Source organism: Macaca thibetana, chromosome 5 (genome assembly GCF_024542745.1).
Source record: "Macaca thibetana thibetana isolate TM-01 chromosome 5, ASM2454274v1, whole genome shotgun sequence".
In the NCBI taxonomy this organism is placed as follows: Eukaryota; Metazoa; Chordata; class Mammalia; order Primates; family Cercopithecidae; genus Macaca; species Macaca thibetana.
This window is the reverse complement of record NC_065582.1, coordinates 67315713-67336696: the sequence shown is the minus strand read 5'-3', so window position 1 is coordinate 67336696 and position 20984 is coordinate 67315713. Positions and strand designations below refer to the sequence as shown.

The window sequence follows — 20984 nt, the reverse complement described above, 5'->3', positions numbered from 1 at the left end:
ATACAGCAATACAGTTGCAGGGATTCTTTTGGCAGCAATGGTTATATAAAACCAGTGTGGTTTTTCTGGTTGTGAAAATAACCTGACAGATTATATTACATGAGAAAAGGAAGTTATCAATCACCATGTGTTTTTATTGTTAACTTTATGATTGAGAAACTTGTAAGGTCGAATCAAAACTTACTTTGAACCTACTTTTTGTTACCTATCCTTTTTTCACCTGTTTTGTTTTGTACCTTGAACATTTATTATTTACTCAAAAACTAATTTTAAATTTGAGGATTATGTACTTGGGGTTGACATGGTGAACCATACACACCGTTCTCTGAAAAAATTAGATGGACTGACTGTAAAGAAAATTCTCTGCAGAAATTAGATGGACTGACTGCAAATTGCTGAGAGAAATACAAACACACCAGCCTTCCTTGGAAATATCACAAAGGATATAAACAATACACAAACATTCAGATGTCTAAGTTGATTAAAAAAAAAAAAATTGTCAGTTTTTTCATCTGTTTAGCCAAAGTTAAGAATGGCCATACTCATTTTTGGTGAGAATTAGAGAAACGGACATTTTTATTCACTTTTAAATTGATATAAATAGGTTTAACCTTCCTGAAGTTTAATTGAATAGCTTTTATCAGTAACCAATTTATCTTTTGACTCAGCAATTAGAGGTCTGCAAACCTAGGTAGAAGAAATGATCACAATTGTGTGAAAAGTTATCTGTACAAAGAAGCAGCCAAGTGTCTGGCATTAAAGAATTGGTTATTTTTATAAACAAACATATGCCAGTTTACAATTTACCCATTAAAATTATACTGCAGAATTTATTAATACGAACAATAATGCTAAGTGAAAAAAGTAGGCAAAATTGTTTATGTGATTTCATTTTTTAAGTAATTAATATATTTAAACCCTCCATTAAAATCACAGGAATTATATGGACCAAGAGTGCTGGTTTATGTGGTTTCTTTCTCCTATTTTTAAAAATTTTCCAACTTTTCTGCAGTAAGTATTATTTCTGAGATTTAAATGCCATTAGGCTATGTCATGTCAGTAGACTAATGCAGGAATAGCATATCAAAGTGTATACTGTGCATTATTGCAATTTTGACATTTAATATGTATGTATGTATTAAATGTAGACAAATAAAAAACTAAGGAAATTTTTTAAAAAGTAGCTCTGAAATGGTTGAACCAAATTTACCATAACTTTAAAATTATCTTTTGCTACTGAATATATTATGAATAAAATGTAATTTTAATATGAAATTCAGGTATCTTATATCTAGAATTCAAATAAATATTTTTTTCTCATATTTAAGATGTTTTACATCAAAAGATGACTGAGACTTGTGCTACTGCTCATATTGGTGGGGTTAATATTGTGCTTCTTGAAGGGATTACACCAAATATACAGTAAGTATGTCAGTTTTTATTTTCTTACACTTATAGTTTTAGACAAAACTTGAAATTCTTTGGATAAACATGCTGAATTTTGAGGTTTGTATATACAGTCTCAGTTCCCAGATACTAAGAATTCTGACTGTCATTGAGAATATCACCAAATAAAATATTTTAGAGAAATACTTTTTGTCTTCCTAAAATTGGTAGTATATACCTTCATTCCTAACTTCCATTCAGCAGAGCAGTTTCATGTTGACTATAAAACAGCCTTTGAAAATTTAGGTCAGATTTTCAGAATTTGCTGTTTCTTAACATTATGGCTAGCTAATGTTGTGCTACTGTTATCCTGTAACATATCCAACATGCCTAATAGAGGATTTGGTTCAGCATTTTAAAAATTAAGTATTAGTCCTAGATTGACTAAGAAGTATGATATGTTACAGCTCTAATAATATTTTAAAAATCTGAATAATGTGCTAGCTACCTTGGGGAATATATCCTGAAATGGATGTTTATTAATAGGCCATAGCTTTCTCCAGTGAGTTTTGGCCAAACTCAGCAACCTCAGACAGGGCCCATTCTCAAGACTTCCTGGAGACTGTCTCAGGTTTGGTTTGGATCTATAAGTGTAGAACCAAAGACTATATATTTCATAATAGCTGCCTACTATCCAGATCACAGTTCCTTAGAAGTCTTTTCAAGAAAGGCAGGAAATTCTGGTGGTTGTGAGAGATGAGATCTTTTTTTGTTCATTCAATATAGGAGAAGGGCTTATTATTATGTATTAATTACAATATTATTAAGTGCCTACCGTGGGCCAGGAGCCTCACCTATATTATTTTATTTAATCCTCACTGCAATTTTGGGAACTGGGGTGGTTTTATCCACCTTTACAGAACAATAGATTGAGGTTCAGAAAGATCAACATAGTGCCTAAAATACTTAATATAGTCAGTAAGAAGAGATGCCTGAATCTATACTCTTTCCACCTTATGATCCTTCTACTGAAAGTCATAGACCATGGATTCCATGATTCTTTCATTTACTCTAAATTTGAATTACCATGGGTACGTTACCTTCAGAAAGTAAACTAAATTTCTTTAGGTGTCCCATGAGTTTTATTTACTCTATCCTCCTGGATCTTTTCTCTTCATTATTTATTATCTCTAAAGAGAAGGACTTCCAATAGTCTTTAACCTTGTAAAACATAAAGTTTATAAAACAGATTTTTGATAAAATATTATATTGCTGATATTTCTTGCTCTTTTTTTCCCCAAGTGAAGATCCCTTAACTGTTTTATTTGAAAAATAAAAGTTATTTATTAGTTACTGCCAAGCTTGTAGTGTATTCTTTGGTATTTCATTTTCAGTTGCAATGAAAAGGACATGGAATAGAAAAAAATAGTTCAAATGGTACTTTAATGGAACATTTTTAGAGTGGGAAATTAGAAAAGCTTTCCAGATGATTGGTCATATTGTAACTAATTTGTGCATGAATGTTTATTTGCCTCCTTTTTGTTTTCCTGCTTTCTCTTGACTCTTCATCTTGTAGACTGGAGGATTTTCCTACATCTCCTACAAGTACAGCCAAACAAGAGTTTCTGTATGTCATATTATTCTTTTTCATGGCTTTGTGATTACTGTAGTATTGAATAGTTTTTAAAATATTTAAATTATTTTCATGGCTGTGAATTATTTAGTTATTGTTTTGTAGCTATAATATAGACCCTTTTAAATAATAGATTAAAGCTTACTGGTAATCAAAGAAAACACAGGTAAGGGCTGCTTTTTTGGTAATTCATACCTTGTCTGTTGTTGACAAGTTGTAACACTGTAGTTGTGTGTTGCATGTGCCTTTTCAGATATGTTACTGTTAAAATTTCTATGATCAAAGTACTTAATTTCTGATATGATAATGGAAGCTTAAAAAATTCACTTTGCAAGAAAGAGTTTTCACTAATTGTAGAAATAATTATTAAAACACTAATAATAAAACATCTGTACATCTCAACCTTATAATTCTGTATTTAAGATGGAGAGAGTTGACTGCTCTGTTAATAGATTTTAATGGCCTTTACTATATGTAAATGTGTGTTTAATTTCATTCAATAGATGAATGCTATTCGCATCTAGAGAGCCATTTGCATGTCAGCACCATCTGGGTGTGTTCTGGCTTATGTTGAAACTGAACTTGAAATACTGGTGTTAAACAATGGTTTTAATTATTATACTGTTAGAAATGATTCAAAATTCAGTAAGTAGTCAGCATTCCAGAGCCTACCTTCATGCTGACTAGGCCAATTTCATAAACTACCGCCTCCACCCTCTGATCGTCTCCAAGAAATAGTGTGTTGTGGAAGAAAAAAGTATACTTCTCTAGTAATTGGTTTTGAATTTTATATAATACCTAGATTTTACTGTTTATAAATAATCAAGACCTCTGATAAAGCTACTGTTAGGCTTTTCAAGGTTTATCCTAATAAAAGTTAAATGTGATGAACTGGTTCTTCATATCCTTGAGACTATAAATAATTGGCAAATTTTCTACAGCCCAGCAGAGATTAATGTATGTAAACTGGCCTGTAATTAATATGAAATAATGTACTTTGTGTATTTTGCCAAATTTACTGATTGTCAAGAATCATTTGCCCATTTGAAGGATCACATTTATATTAGAAGTTATTGGAGCCGAGCTGGGAGGATTGCTTGAGGCCAGGAGTTTGAGACCAGCCTGAGCAACATAATGAGACCCTGTCTCTACAAAAAATTTAAAAACAAATTAGCTGGGCATGGTGGCACGTGTCTGTAGTCCCAGCCACTTGGGAGACTGAGGCGGGAGGATCACTCGAGCCCAAGAGGTCCAGGCTGTGGTGAGCTATGATGGTGTCACTGCACTCCAGCCTGGGCAACAATGAGACCCCATCTTTAAAAAACAAATATGTATGTGAGGGTGTGTGTATGTGTCAAAGACGACTTCATTATGGCTTCTACATAAATGTCCTATCATATCCTATCTGTGGAATTCCACCGTTGTAGTGGTAGAAGTCATTATTTTGCTTTACTTCTTTCTGCTCTTTCATTTCACAAATATTTGGCAAGTGTCTGTTATCTTCTAGGAACTGTTCTAGGCATTGGAAAGAACAAAAGAAATCAAGAAAGATAATATCTTAGCTTTATGTCTGTACTAGTAATTAAAGGATACCAATTCTTAACGAAAAGTAATAGCCTTGCTCATTATGAATCAAACTTTTATCGTTTGTTTACCACTCATTGAAAATGAAAAGCAGAAAATACAAGTTACACTTCCTCCTTCCTATCAATTTCTTGTAACATAGTGGATGACTGTTATTCTAATTTCTTTGACTCCCTAATTAGATTTTAAGAAGTATAGTGAATATTGTTTTTCTTTTCATATTCAGTGTCTGTATAATGGTTGTACAGATCTCTAAAATAAGGTGGAGAACAAAAGAGTTCTGAATGGGGGTAAAATAAAAAGTGGAATGTTGTGTGTCTGTGTATGTAATATATCTTGTTCATGTTTTTACTTACATGTGAGCATATACTTATTTTCTTCTATAGATTCTTCCTATTAAAGAAATTAAACACTATTCAGTGCAAATAGTATAAAATATATTAATATTTTTAGATAACATTGTGTCTTCAATGTATAATTTAAATACATGAAAATTTTTAAGTCGTTTTAGTTCATTCAGTTATGAGGGGGCTTCACAAACTGTGGAAAATGGAATTAAAACATATAAACTTTATTTCCCAACATAAGCTCCATTAAGTTCAAGACACTTTTCTAATCAATGATACCAGCCATTTATTCCATCGCTAATGAACAGAGGGTCCCATGACAGTGCAGTCTTTTTTACGTTAACTGAAGAGAAATGGATACTCTTTAAATTTTTTTTTTTTTTGAAATTAGGAAACAAAAAGTTAGAAGGAGCCAAATTAAGATGTAAAATGGATGCCTACTGACTTCCCATCAAAACTCTTAACAGAATTGCTCTTGTTTGACAAGAGGAATGAGCGAGAGCATTGTTGTGGTGGAGGACTGGTAAAGCTTTCCCGAGCATTTTTCTAGTAAAGCTATGGCTACCTTTCTCAAAACACTCTTATAATAAGCAGATGTTATCATTCTTTGGCCCTCCAGAAAGTCAACAAGCAAAATGCTTTGAGCATCCCAAAAAACTGTTGCCATGACCTTTGCTTTTGACTGGTCCACTTTTATCTGCCACCCATGCTGGAGTGCAGTGGTGCAATCTCAGCTCACTGCAATCTCGGTCTCCTGGGTTCAAGCAGTCCTCCCACCTCAGCCTCCCAAGTAGCAGGGACTAAAGGTACGTGCAACTACATCCAGCTAATTTTTGTATTTTTTTCTAGAGATGGGGTTTTGGCATGTTGCCCAGGCTGATCTCAAACTCCTGAGCTCAAGGGATCTGCTCACCTCACTTTCTCAAAGTGTTGGGATTACAGGTGTGAGCCACCATGCCCAGCCATGACTGGTCCACTTTTGATTTGACGGGACCATTTCCACTTCTTTGTAGCCATTGCTTTGATTGTACTTTATTTTTAGTATTGTACTGGTAAAGCCATGTTTAATCTCCCATTACAGTTCTTTGAAGAAATGCTTCAGGATCTGGATCTCACTTGTTTAAAATTTCCATTGAAAGCTCTGCCTTTGTTGGGAGTTGATTTGGGAGCAATGGTTTTGGCACCCATTGAGTGGAAAAGTTTGCTCAACTTTGAGTTGTTAGTCAGAATTGTGTAAGCTGAATCAGTTGAAGTTGTCTATGGTGTTGGCTGTTGTTTGTGCTGTTAATTGTTGGTCCTCTTCAATTAGGCACAAAGAAGATAAAATTTTTCCTAGCAAATTGATACTTGGTTTGCCACTGTGGGCTTCATCAACATTGTCTTGTCCCTTCTTGAGTTATCCATTCGTAAACTGCTAATTGCTTTGGGAGATTATCCCCAAAGGCTTTTTGTAAAGCATCAATGATTTCGCTATAATTCCGCCCAAACTTCACCATAAACTTGATGCTTGTTCTTGCTTCAATTTTAGCAGAATTCATACTGTTTTGATAGGGGCTCTGTCAAACTGATGTCTTATCCTTCTTGGTACATTAAAGAAGATCCTGTTCACATGTTTTAACAAGTGAATATGAGTTTATTTTGGTGCAAAATGATTCTGAAATCTACATGTAGTTTTTTTATAATACACATTTTCCATGAACTTTTTGAAGACCTCTCAAATTTATAGGTATTTTTCTTGCTCTCAATATTTTTTCAAAATTTCTCTTTACTTGGCTGTTGGCTGTATTTTAATGGTCCTCTTTCTCTGTTGATAGAACTGTAGTGAAATGTAGTATTGCCAAGTCCCAAGCCCTCTACAGTGCCCAGAGAGGGCTGAAGACAAACAATGCTGCTGTGTTCAAAGTAGGAGCTATCAGCATCAACATTCCTCAGCACCCTGCCACCTTACATAGCATGATGGTTCGAAGTTCTCACCAACTATCTAAACAAATCTCAGACCTAATCAGACAACCTTCTACAGCGTAAGTTATTTTATTTGTTCACATTCTGTGATTCCATATACTACCTCAGGATATTCTTTGCTTCATTAACAAAAGTTTGGAGGGAGATGATGAGTTACTTCTAAGTATCAACCATCATGGACAGTGGAGCAAGAGGAGAGTAGCCAATCGTGATCATGTGAAAATGACATTTGATAGCATTAAAGTACAGTGTCATCACTGCAATTGTCAGTGTTCCATATTGCATAAACAAAGCTTAAGAGATCCTAGAGATTTGTGAGTATTATAAGAGGTACTAATAAAAAGCAACTTGATGAATTCCAGGACCATATCAATTCTTGTTTACTTTGAATTCACTGGAAATTTATGACTGCACAGGTTTAAGAACGTATAGTAGTGATCATTTATGTCCCAAGGCAGCATCTGACCATGCCACATAAATATTTTAAAGGGCAGTAAATTTGAGCATTAACCTTTATTCCCTATGTCTATATCCTTTGTTCATGCATCTTCACTGCTGAGCCTTATTCATGGTCTCCATAAACTGTAACTAATAAAAATACGTGGTGGCAGGCATCTGTAATCCCAACTACTTGGGAGGCTGAGGCAGAATAATCGCTTGAACCCGGGAGGCGGAGGTTGCAGTGAGCCAAGATTGCACCATTGCATTCCAGCCTGGGCAACGAGCGAAATTCCATCTTTAAAAAAAAAAAAATACATGTAAAAGGTTACAAAGTTGTCTTACGTTTTATTTCCCACATCCTATAAAGTGGGAAAACATTAGTGTGTCTTTTGAAGGTGTCTCAAAGCTGATTTTTCCAGTTGTTCTATCTAAATCTTTAATTCTGCTATAATGTTTAATCATAGCTGAAGTTGACTAAGTAGTAAAAATTTAAATGTTTTTCCTCTGAACAGAAATATGGAATCCAGAATGTATAAATTTTAGTTTTAAAATGCTCCAAGAAACTTTTCCTTATTATATTATCCGTAGAGTATAGTAGTTGAAAAATCAGACCCTGGAGTCAGACTGATTGGGTTTAAATCCTAGTTTCAGCACTCTAGCTATGCTTCCTCATTTGCAACCTGGAGACAGTGGTACCTACTTAAAGTGAGATAAATGAGACAAAGCACACAGTGCACTAAGAAGAGTACCTGGCACTCAAATTGTTATTATTATTGTTATTGTTGGAGTTCGTGTTGTCATTCTTAACAGTGGTAGTAGTAGTGGCAATAATATCAATAGTAGTGTGTAATGGTTAAGTCATAGATTTGGAATCAGACAAATCTGAGTTTAAATCCCAGTTTTGCAATACCATTTAGAATCACCTTGGCAGTATAACATTCTAGGAGTTTTACATTGTTATTACTTCTTGTCTACTTTTCCATATCATCATTGTTCAACATCTGTTCTAGAAAGTCTGAATATGATCTGATATTGGAAAGAAAACATCTATTCACAGTATATATTTGCTATTTTTCACTGAGAAATCCCATGATTTTCCGCAATAAAATGGTAGCTCCTGTGTTTATTTTTTAATTATTTTTTTTGCTTTCTAGCCCACAGCCTGTAAAAGAAGATATTGCAACCCCACTACCTTCTGAAAAAACCCCAACAAGCGTTAATCAAACTCCTGTTGAAACAAATGAATTTCCTCAGCTACCAGAAGGCTTAGAAAAGAAGCCTATTGTTCTTAAATTCAGTGCCATGTTAGATGGTATTGCCATTGGAGCAGCACTTTTACCGTCTCTGAAAGCAGAATACAAGATGGGAAGAATGAGAAGTCATGGAATGACAGGTAATATTGAATTCTGAATTCACGCTCTTAAAATTTATGATTTCTTTGAGAAATTAGTAATATTTTGATAAAAAGGTAAATTTGGTTTTATAGATATTATAAGTAATTTTGATTATAACATTTAAAGTTCATTAATGATGTTCTCTAGTCAAGTAAAAATACCAATCCCCCACCCCAATACCTTGAATGGCCAGAGTGAACTCTTTTGAACTCCATAAAATTATTCAACTATGGAGGCCATTTCTCCAATTTAAACTTAAGTTGAATAAATCAACCCATTTCTACATCTATTAAGTTTTCAATAGACTGAATAACTTGTTTTATTTTCACATTGGGTTCGTTTAGCTCAAATCAGAAGTCATTTATTTCTTCAAAACAGCTAATTCTATATGGTTTTGTGACCCTTATATTAATATATCCTATCTCAAAATTCCTTGCTTTTAACATTTATGAAATTTATCATATATACAAAAGCATGTAAATTATACATATACACATTTTAAAGAATAAGTACTGTGAACTCACCAACCCACAATACAACCTAGGAATTGGCACATTACCAATACTTTGAAGCCTTCTTTGGCTGGGCGTGGTGGCTCACACCTGTAATCACAGCACTTTGGGAGGCTGAGGCGGGTGGATCACCTGAGGTCAAGACTTCAAGACCAGCTTGGAAAACATAGCAAAACCCCATCTCTGTTAAAAATACAAAAATTAGCTGGGCATGGTGGCAGGAACCTGTAATCCCAGCTACTCAGGAAGCTGTGGCAGGAGAGTCGCTTGAATCTGCGAGGCGGAGGTTGCAGTGAGCTGACAGTGTGCCACTACACTCCAGCCTCAGCGACAGAGTGAGACTTCATCTCAAAAAAAAAAAGGCAGTCTTCATTTCTCATGGAATTACTACTAGCATGAATTTTGTCTTACCCATTCTTTTGCTTGCCCATATAGTTTTACCATGTATGTATATACTCATAAATGATTTAAAGTTTGCTTTTAGCTGTTTTGAACTTTGTTTATATGGAATCTCACATTTTTTAACTAGGAATTTTTTTATTTGACTAAGCGCTCCTTACATGTTTATATATATAAAATGCCAGTTGATGGTTCTTTTTTTTTGCTTACTTTACCATTGAGTCATTTGTATTTTTCTTGATTCACAATAATTCTTCATAAATTCTATATATTAACTCTTTGATATTATATGTTTATATGTTGTCACCTAGTTGGAGGCTTATCATTTAACTTTTTCTTTTAATCAGCAGACATTTTTCATTTTAATGTAATTGAATTTACCATTATTTTTCCTATATGTTGTGTATTTTTATGTCCTGAAGAAATGCTTCTCTTCCTAGGATAATAAAGATATTCTGATACATTTTTTTCTTGAATGTTCTGAGTTTTGCTATTCATATTTGAGTTTTTAATCTATCTTAATCAATTATTATTGTTCTTACATTTGGCATGGGGTAGTATATAACCAGTATCATTGTATATAACCAATGATCTCAGCATCACTTATTAATTTATTCTTTTTTTTAGTGATATATAATCCAAAAATTAGTCACATATTAAGTGTTATTTTTAACGTGGGAGTCTGAGTTTTCTATTCTGCTTCATTGATCTCTTTGCACCAGTATCATATTGCTGCCTGACTTTTTCAGGAATTGTCGTGGCTATTTTTGGTCCTTTGCTCTTTCATATACGTTTTTTATTTTTATTTTCGTTTTTTTGAGACAGGGTCTCACTTTGTTGCCCAGGCTGGAGGGCAGTGGCATGATCACAGCTCTCTGCAGCCTTGACCTCCTCAAGTGATCCTCCAGTCTCAGCCCTGTGAGTAGCCAGGACTATAGGCATGCACCACCACATCTGACTAATTTTAAAACTTTTTGTGGAGATGGTGGGATTTCACTGTGTTGCCTAGGCTGGTGTCAAACTCCTGGCCTCAAGCGATCCGCCTGCCTTGGTCTTCCAAAGTGCTAGTATTACAGGCATCAGTTACCATGCCTGGCCTCATAAACATTTTAGAATCAGTTTGTTAAGTTCCCTGAAAAAGCCTGTTTAGATTTCTGTAAGAACTTAATTGAATCTATAGATTTATTTGGGGAGAAATGACAACTAAACAATATTTAACCTCCCTTTTCCTAAGTCTTACTTCTCTGTTGTTTAAGTCTTCTTTAATGTTTTTGTGTAAAGTTTAAAATTTTTCTACTTAAAGAGTTTTGTGCATCTTTTACAAGATGTATTTATTTAGATATCTAGGTATCTTGTGGTGTTGTAGCTATTACAAATGTTATCTTTTGTAAAGTGGCATTTTTCTAAACTGTTGGTAGTCTGTACAAGTGTGCTTGATGCTTTTATGTTAATCTGATACTCAGTAACCACATTAAACCATTATTATCAATAAGTTGTAGATTCTTAGGAGTTTTATCTATAGACAGTCATACTGTTTAAACAGCAAATAATGATACTTTTGTTTCTTTCCAACTTTTAGTTCTTTTTCTTGCCTTATTGTACTTGCCTTGTTCCATTTTCTTAAAGGAATCAACATTACATGAATAAGTCTGATGTCTGCTGTAGGTTTCTGCTGTCAGGTTAAGAAAATGTACTTATTTTCCCACTGTGCTAATAATTTCTATGAAGAATTATTGGTAAATGTAATCAGATACTTTGTTCTGTTATCTAATGAAATGAAAACATATTTTCTCCTTTATTCTGTTAACATAATTTAAAAGTATATACATATATATGAATATACGCAGATATGTACATATTTATATAAGTATGTGTATACAGTAGTCCCTGCTTATTCATGTGTTTTGTCTCTTCACGTTTCAGTTACCTATGGTCAACTGTAGTCCGAAAATATTACATACAATAAGCTATTTTGAGAGACCCCCATATTTACAAAGATATTTACAGAACTGTTGTTACAGTACAGTTGTTCTATTTTGTTGTTGTTGTTAATCTCTTGTTGTGCCTGATTTATAAATTAAACTTTATCATAGGAATGTATGTATTGGAAAAGGCATATATATAGGGTTTGATACTATCTATGGTTTCAGGCCTCCACTGGGGATCTTAGAACACATCTATCCCAAATAAAGGGAGATTACTGTATATGTACTCCCATCTCTAGCATTTTGGCTTTCTTTATTAAGAGTAATTTTGCTGAACATTTAGACCTTTCTGTTACCAGCAAGAGAAGCATTTTAAAGTAAATTTCCATATTTGGCAGAGTCAGAAGTCTTAGGCCTTCAGATATTAGAGTCCAGGGCTGACAATAAGTTACACACATTTGGTCATTTATTCAGGGCACCCATGAAATACAAGGGTCCACAGAAGGAGCAAGTCAAAAGTCAGATAGGCAGTTTAGGGTCCTAGAGTAAACACATTGTTAAATATCCAGAGAGGTAAGAACCCAAAATTCTTATTGAAATTAAAGGAAAGAGATAAAAACAGTAAAAGAATGACTATACTAGTAATAAGGGATGACTCAGTAACTGAGGCCTAGGATTATTTCAATCTTGGTGTTTTTATTTGGCGGTGTGCTAGCAATGGTAGTGGTGGTAGCAACAGTTGTAGACAGTCCCCACCCCTTGCAGCTTGTAAATGATAGTCAAGGAGTCTCCTGGTTGGAGTAGTAAGAGGAGATCAGGGCAATCATGACTCATCTGGTCATTCACAGATGCCCCAATTGGTGAGTGAGCATGTTTCTGTTTTTGGCTAACTCATTCCAGGTGCAAGCACTATAGTTAATGAATGTAGTGAATGTGACATATAGGAGATGACCCTTGATTAGTATTTTGAAAAAAAGAGAATTATTTCCGGCTCAGTTGAGGAGCAGTAGGGATATGTAATAAATTATATACGTAGGCTAAACAGGCAATTTGATGATGTTTGAGTCGAGAGAATTGGTAATATACAGAAGAATATCAGTAGATTCTGTTGGTTTGAAAGGAGCATGTGTATGTACATTACATGTGTAAAGGGCAACAACAGATCTTGATTTTAATAAGGCTTCTCCTCATGCCCTCATAAACAGTTGGAGAAATATGGACTGAATAATAGTAAAGCTGGTATATTTATATTTGTTTGAACAATTATGTGCCAGATTATTTATTTAAGTGTTTAAGGTCAACAGTAAACTAAAATTCATAATATACCCTTATTTGATATATGGTCCCATGAATAATTATTAAGGTCAAAGAGACATATGTTTGTATAACTTTATACTTTATGAATGTTTCAGTGAGTACAGTTTAATTGATTTGGCAATTTTAGCCATTTCCACACTGAATCAGGATCAGTAGACACATTGTTAACTACCTACTATTCTCTGTGAATAAAGCACTGTGTGGACTGGGGAATTTTTTTTTAACTTGATTAATTTTCTTGTTACAATTCTTTAATAATAAGGGCATTTTATTTCTGTTCTACCTTCTATGAAATAAAGAACGTGGGTGTTTTCCTAGTGCCTAACACACTGCCAGTCTTAATAAATAATACTTACTGGCTTAATAATACTTGCTGATAGACTTGCATATTTAAAGATAGGGAACATTTTATAAGCAACTTTAAAATATGCTTTCATATATTTCAAGATAGGTTTGGGAATATCCATGCATTTTTCTTAGATACCCTTTTTGGAAAAAATGAGGAATGAATGAGTGAATGAACACTAACACGAACAATAACTTTTCTCATTTCTTACAGGTGCACAGACAAGATTTACATTTGAGCTGCCAAATCACAGATTGCGTTTTACTTCAAAAGTTTCTGCCACAGATATGTCAACCATTCCTCCTTCTGCCAGTCTTAACCTTCCTCCTGTTACCATGTCAGGGAAATATATAATGGAAGAACATGATAGTTATTCGGATCAGGTGTGGAGTATAGATGAACTGCCTTCTAAACAAGGTTACTATTTACAGGGAAATTATCTACGTTGTGTGGCAGAAGTAAGTTTACTTTAAAATTTTCTTACTCTTTGTAATTTAGGAGGCTTCAAGATTTATATGTACCAAAATATGTAGTAATCCAAGCTTTTAAGGTAAAGTCTTAAAATCATTTGTTTTCACAGAAGAATTCTATACTGAATCAAGTGTGTGTGTGGGTGTATGTGTGTTTTGTGTCTGTTAGTCTGACTACCCTGTAGTTTTATTTAAACATGCTTTTAAAAATATGTATTAGTTATATATTCCATCTCTGCAATATTTTCGTAGTTCAAATGATTATTAAAAGCAAATCGCAGCTAACTTTCATTATGTGCTTTACACGCATTGACTTCTGCAGTGCTTAAGTAAATCCTATGAGGTAGAAATATTTGTTCTCATTTTGTAGGTGAGCAAACTAAACCTTAGCAAGTTAACATAATTCATACAGGTATACATAATTATTAAGATAATCTAAAGGTCATATTGAAAGATAAATTAGACTTACAGATTAATTTCTTTACTAAGGTTAAGTTGAAAGTAGCATATCTAATTCTATCATAATTTTTTCACTTTATATTTGTATAGCTATCAAAAGTTTAAAAAGCATTTGGACACATTTTTCATTTGATTTGTGGTAAGCAGGTCGTCTGTTATTTTCCTAATTTGATATAAACTTGAAGCGGAGAAGTAAACACCTTTCCTTAAGTCTCCTAGCTATCAATTGAGAGAGACAGGAGCCACGCCTCAGTGGTCTGCCTCCAGGCACCCTGTGATGTGTCTCAGCTCACTTTGTCAGTTTGTCAAAAACAGTTGCAACTTTATGAAAAAGCAATGTGCTATTTGTTTTATAAATTTTGTTCTCCAGAACCTGCAGCATCTATAAGAATGCTCTTTGGGTTCTCTGATAGAAATATTGTAACTACGGGGGACATATTTAAGTCTGATTTACCTTCTTAGGCCCTGCTTGCCCTGGAACCTCTGTAAGAGTTGGGATTTCTGTATGTGAAAAACAAGTGTACAAAAAAATAGTGTTTGGATTCTAACAGAGATTTACTTAAAATATTTTAAGGTGTATCTCACTTGTGCTTTCTACTCTGAAAACGAAAAGCCCCAAGCTCCAGTTTAGACATCCTGCTATCAATGTTCCATTTAAAAGAACATACACGAATATAGTGTGCTGTATAATTCCTTGCTAATACTAGATATTAGAAAGGTATAAGTTTGTAACGAGGCAGAACACAGTCCCGAATTTAGTAAACAATGTATTTAATTTCAACCATTTCAAAGAATCTAAAATTGCATCCCTCTTAGAGTTGCCTATTTTACTATGGCCTGAAATAAACACACCTGAAAATAGTTTCTGGCAAATTGGTTTATTAACTAATTAGTTTATTAACTAATTTGCCAGAAATTTAATACTTTGTACTAATTATAGGACACAATTATATTAAACCTTAATTGGGTATCTCTGATGATTTGCTAATTCACTCAGATGTAAGCCTGAGACCCAGAATTTTGTTGGTTTTTATTCATAGCCGTATCCTTAGCACCTAACATGGTACATAGAGTAGATGGTCATTAAATATATATTTGATTAAATAAATTGTTTTTGGCTGGATGTAGTGGCTCACACTTGTAATCTCAGCACTTTGGGATAAAGCGGGCGGATAGCTTGAGGCCAGATGTTGAGAACAACCTGGCCAACATGGTGAAATCCTGTCATGGTGGTGGGTGCCCGTAGTCCCAGCTACTCAGGAGGCTGAGGCAGGAGAATCACTTGAACCCGGGAGGTAGAGGTTACAGTGAGCCGAGATTGTGCCACTGCGCTCCAGCCTGGGTGACAGAGCAAGACTTTGTCTCTAAATAAATAAATAAATCTATTTTTACTTAACTCGTCTGTGATTCTAAGACACAAAAGTGGCCATTAAAATTATCATTAAAAGTAAATTTTACTCTAGGAGAAAATTTAATTTCAAAATTAGCAAGTTAAATATATAACTTTGATTTGCCCCCCAGACTTCTCATACCTTATTAACTACTATTATTAAAAAACAAAAACCATTTTGGGAATGGACTATAGTAGTGTTTGGCCAGTAACATATTAGGAACTCTAAATATTTTTAACTTTTCTTCAATATATTGATTTCAAATCATAGATAATTATCTCTTTTTCCTCAGTTTAGGGTGATTTATGTAAGAAAAAAGTAAAGCTAATGTAATCAGCATTAATCTAATATGATTTTTTTCTGACAGGTTGGTTCCTTTGAACATAATCTTACAACTGATCTTCTAAACCACTTGGTATTTGTACAGAAAGTGTTCATGAAGGAAGTTAATGAAGTAATACAAAAAGTGTCTGGTAAGATGATCTAGTACCTTACAGTATAGGTGAAGGTTTTTATTCTTTTTGACTGTGTGATGTCCCATATGTCTGTGGTATAAGTATTGATCCAGCATTTGGATATAATTGTCAAATAACTCCTAAGAACTGTCCATTCCTCTTATGGCTTTTCCACCTACAATGTTTGCTTATCATTTTTGTCATGTATAATACACATTTAGGATTCATAAACTTCAGAAAGCTCATTTATGTTTCACCCTCAAGAAAGAAAAGCTTACAGTATGTCTATTAACCAAATTAATCATACTCATTTGGAAACAACATTTAGATAACTGCTAAGATTTCCACCTTTTATCTATACCAGATGATGGCTATATGCTGGCAGCATGGTAAATTGTCTGTAGAAACCCTCATTACATTTTTGCTGTTCCTCAAGAATAGTTTACAGTTCAGCTTAGTCAGTGCTCTACATTTTTCACAAGCTAAAGTATTAGGGAATTAGGGTGAAAAGTTGACTCTGTATAACAATTCTTAATGCTGAGTATTTTCAGTGTGAATGTTATCATGTTAAAAGAATATTTAAGCCACATCCATAAATTGGCATCAAAAGGAGTTTCCTTTATGCTTATGGATTAATTCATTCATTTAACAAATTTATGAAGTATCCAGGTATTCAATTACAATTTTGATGAGTTCTGTGAATGACAAGAACAGGGTGCTATGAGTCTGTGTCATAGGAGAAAGTAATCTAGTCTAAAGGATCAGAAAAGGCTTCTCAGAAGAATTCATATCCCAAAACTTAAGAATGAAGCCTAGTTTGGCAAGAAAGAAGAGGTAGAGAGGATGCAGGCAGAGCATACGTACCAGTATTTGATAAGGGTCTGAAGGAGGACAGTGCTCCTTGGATGAAGGAACTAAATTATGTAGCAGCTGTGTGAACAACCGGTTTCCTTGGTTCTCCTGGGTTGGTTCTAGTTGCATCTGAGGTCAGGAAGCTATTTAATGATCATATTGTAGAAACCCTGCAGAGCTGTGGAATTTTACAAGTTAGGTCTTAAAAGATCAGATCATTGGTACCATGGAGTTTTTCTGAAAATGGTTGACTAGAAATCATTAAGGAAGAAATAAGTATATAGTAAAATTCCTTTCTGCCACTGAAGAAGCCTTAACTTGGGAAACATACACAAGTTTTGTTTGGTGTGTCCCATTTACCTGGTTAAAATCACATTATGACATTTTTTATGATAGGAAAGTTGTTAAGAATATATCAAGCTGGCAAACTTATGAGTTCTAAAGAATATTTTCAAGATGATTTTATTACTGAAAAAATATAGGCCAGGCGCAGTGGCTCATGCCTGTAATCCCAGCACTTTGAGAGGCCGAGGTGGGTGGATCATTAGGTCAGGAGATCAAGACCATCCTGGCTAACACGGTGAAACCCTGTCTCTATTAAAAATACAAAAAAATTAGCCAGGCGTGGTGGTAGGCACCTGTAGTCCCAGCTGCTCAGGAGGCTGAGGCAGGAGAATGGCATGAACCTGGGAGGCGGAGCTTGCGGTGAGCTGAGATGGTGCCACTGCACTCCAGCCTGGGCAACAGAGCAAGACTCCGTCTCACAAAAAAAAGAAAAAAAAAAAAATATATATATATATAGAGAGAGAGAGAGAGACAGTAGAGACAGTATCGGACTGTCAGGGTAAGCCTCTCTTAAGGTAGTTTTGATTAAAGAGAAAGGCTTTTCTTAACCTTTAGATTATAGTCAGGAGATTAAAGTATATCCCAAGGTCTGTGAAGAATAAGATGGACAAAGAGGACTGGAAATTAATATTCCTAACCATGAAGACTTGCTGTTTACTATGAGAGAATCAGATGATAGTGCCAAGATCAGATGATAATGCCAAAAGAGTGGCTAGATCTGCTCCTTGAACCATTTCTTTCTGACTTTAGCGACAGCCATGAACCTTGAGAAAATAGCTAAAGTGTAAATTATGTATGATTTAGCTGGCCACAGGGCCTGATGGAGCGTAGGCATTCAGTTATGCTGTCAAGGCCAAAGAACATAACAGGATATTGAGAGCGAATACTTTGAACCTTTGTAGCTCGAATTTCTCAGTACTCTGTATTGCTGCTTCCCTCTCCCATAATCTTCAGTTATTTTCCTTATTTTTTTCTTATATTCTTCTTCATGATTTTCCATCATGTTACATTTAGTGTTAGGACATCTTCTATTATGTAGGAAGACTAATGTTCGTAACAATCATCAAGTTTGTTGGGGAAATACTTTTTAAAAAAATTGATTACCTTATTTGTCCACGAAGGACTTTCAGGAATACTTGGGTTTCAGAAAGATGTAAATAAGCATTGATCAGGTAAACAGAAGAGACTATTTTTGAGTATGTATGGCCGTCTTAGAAGCATATAAGGAGGTTACCATCTTAGAATTGGGCCAGGTATATATTTATTGATAAAGACATAAAGTACTATGGAATTAATGCAAATAATATAATAGCATCTCTTATGGTTCCATAAACTAAAATTATTGTGCAGTATGTTTTGTGAATGGTGGAGCTTTTGCTTTAAAATTTTAAAGTTTTCTTTCTGAAACTAGATAAAAGGTATTCAAGGTAGTGATAGACAAACACAAAACAAATAGGCCTTTAAGATGTGCTCATGCATCAAACAGTTTTTTTTTTTTTTGAAATGGAGTCTCGCTTTGTCGCCAGGCTGGAGTGCAATGGCGCAATCTCAGCTCCCTGCAACCTCTGCCTCCCGGTTTCAAGCGATGTTCCTGCCTCAGCCTCCCAAGTAGCTGGGACTATAGGCACACACCACCACACCCAGCTAATTTTTGTATTTTTAGTAGAGACGAGGTTTCACCATGTTGGCCAGGATGGTCTCGATCTCTTGACCTCATGATCTGCCTGCCTTGGCCTTCCAAAGTGCTGGGATTACAGGTGTGAGCCACTGAGCCCAGCCCATCAAACAGTTTTATCTTCAGAGATGGATTATCAAATGAACAGACACTAAGCTGTTATTTTTTGTTGTTGTTGTTGTTGTTTTTTGTAAAACAACTTGAGTATAAGAAAAATTAGACAGATGTGAATCTTTACAAAACTCTAGACATTTAGAGTATTAGTATTACAATATTCAAAGTGAAAGTGTGCTAAGCAATGTAAAAATCTAAGATTATTTCAGATATGTTAAAGCATGTATTTGTTTAGCAAAATGATTTAAGAGAATATGAAAAAGTGAGAAGCTTACATTTAGACTGTCAGAAAAAAATAGTGTGTTAAGGAAGTATACTGTTAGGTAATGTAACATGAAGATTTCACTCTACTTAGGTAAGTGAAAATTGAAAAAGAGTCTGCTTTTAACCAAGTGAAAAGGATAATTAAAAAGCATGAATATTAAGAAAATGGAAATTGATGAGATATTTGTCTGTTTATGAGAATAAATAGAGAAACAATAAGCCTATCCAACCAACTTGTATATAAATCTACAGGTCCAAATGAGACACACTGTAGTTATGTAAAAGAACTAATGGAGGACCTCTTGGTACCTCTGAGAAGGTACTTCAGTAAATCATGGGTATCAGGAGAGGTGCCCAAACACAGGAAAATTGTGTTACCTAACTTGAAGAAGGGTAGGAAAGAAGCCTCAAGGAACCAATACCCCAAAGGCTAATCCAAAAAAAACCAAACAACAAAAAAAAAACCTGATTTTTTTACTTAGTGTAGTCTCCCTTAGGAAATAAACTCCTTAATAACACTTCTTAAACATAGTTTTTGTTAAGTCATGCTAATACTTTTCAGAAAAATATGAGGCTAGCTATAATTTCAAAATAGCTTAAGCAAGTTAATAGCTTACTCAAGTATACTGGATATGATGCACTTAAACTTATATATTTATGCCATACTATGAAATAAAACTTGATTGACACAAAAGTAGGAGGGTGGGCCAAGATGGCCGATTAGAAGCAGCTGTGGTCCAGGACTCTCACACAGAGGAATGAAAATGGTGAGTGAATTCAGCACTTTTAACTGACGTATTCAGTTTCTTGCATTGGGAGGGACTAGGCAGACAGCTCCACCATGGAGGGTGAGGTAAAGCAGGGTGAGGTGATGGCTCACCCAGGAGCAGCAAAAAGCCAGGGAGCCCCCACCCCCAGGCAAAGGAGGCTATATGTGATTGTGTGACCTCGCCCGGGGAAACCAGGCTTCTCCCACAGATCTTTGCAACCAGTGGATTAGGAGATTCCCCTTGTGAGTCCTGCCACCAGGGCCTTGGGTCTGAAGCACAGAGCTATGTGGAGTCTTGGTGAAGCAGCACTAGGGCACACACAGAGACACAGGAGTTTTGCATACTCCCAGCAAGGCAGGAAATCCATCCATGCATTCCCCTAGGAAGGAGGCTGAATCCAGGGAGCCAAGCAGTGCCATTTTACAGACCCCACTCCCAAGGCAACTCACAAATTAAGAACTACTGGCTTGGAATTCCACCCGGCCAGCAGCAGACGGCTGGAGACTGCCTGAGACAGACTGAGTTCCCAGGCGGAGGGAGAGCCGCCATCTCTGCAGTTCAAGTCAGCAGTTCTAGCCTGCCTGCTCCAGGGAGTCTGGGCAGTCTAGACTGGGAGGAGTTCCCCACAAGACAGCACAGCTGCTATGCCAGATTGTGGCCAGACTATTTCTTAGAGTGGGACTCCACTATGCCAGATTGTAGGGTCAGACTGTTTCTTTAAGTGGGACTCCAGTCCATCCCTCTTCACTGGGCAGGGCCTCCCTGCCAGAATTTCAGCAACTCCAACCAGGGTTATACATACAGAACTCACAGAACTCTGATGTCTCCCTGGGGGGCGGGGCAGCTGCTGTCTCTGCAGTTCAGCTGACTTAGCCTTTTCAGCCTGCTGGCTCTGGAGAGTCCTGGTGGTCTGGATGAGGGGGGTTTCCCCTACGGCAGCACA

General features: G+C 35.4%; 1 protein-coding gene across 8 annotated transcripts in view; it reads left to right on the top strand.

Annotated features, from left to right (window-relative positions):
* Positions 1–20984, top strand: part of BLTP1 (bridge-like lipid transfer protein family member 1) — a 211409-nt gene that overhangs the window by 123016 nt on the left and 67409 nt on the right. For 7 of the 8 annotated variants that reach the window (XM_050792618.1, XM_050792620.1, XM_050792616.1 and 4 more), the window contains exons 49-54: positions 1329–1422; positions 2963–3013; positions 6765–6971; positions 8508–8746; positions 13460–13704; positions 15934–16039. In XM_050792618.1, the coding sequence (XP_050648575.1) occupies positions 1329–1422; positions 2963–3013; positions 6765–6971; positions 8508–8746; positions 13460–13704; positions 15934–16039 (942 nt within the window). The remainder of the gene's footprint in view (positions 1–1328; positions 1423–2962; positions 3014–6764; positions 6972–8507; positions 8747–13459; positions 13705–15933; positions 16040–20984) is intronic. The other variant, XM_050792619.1, reaches the window with a different exon arrangement.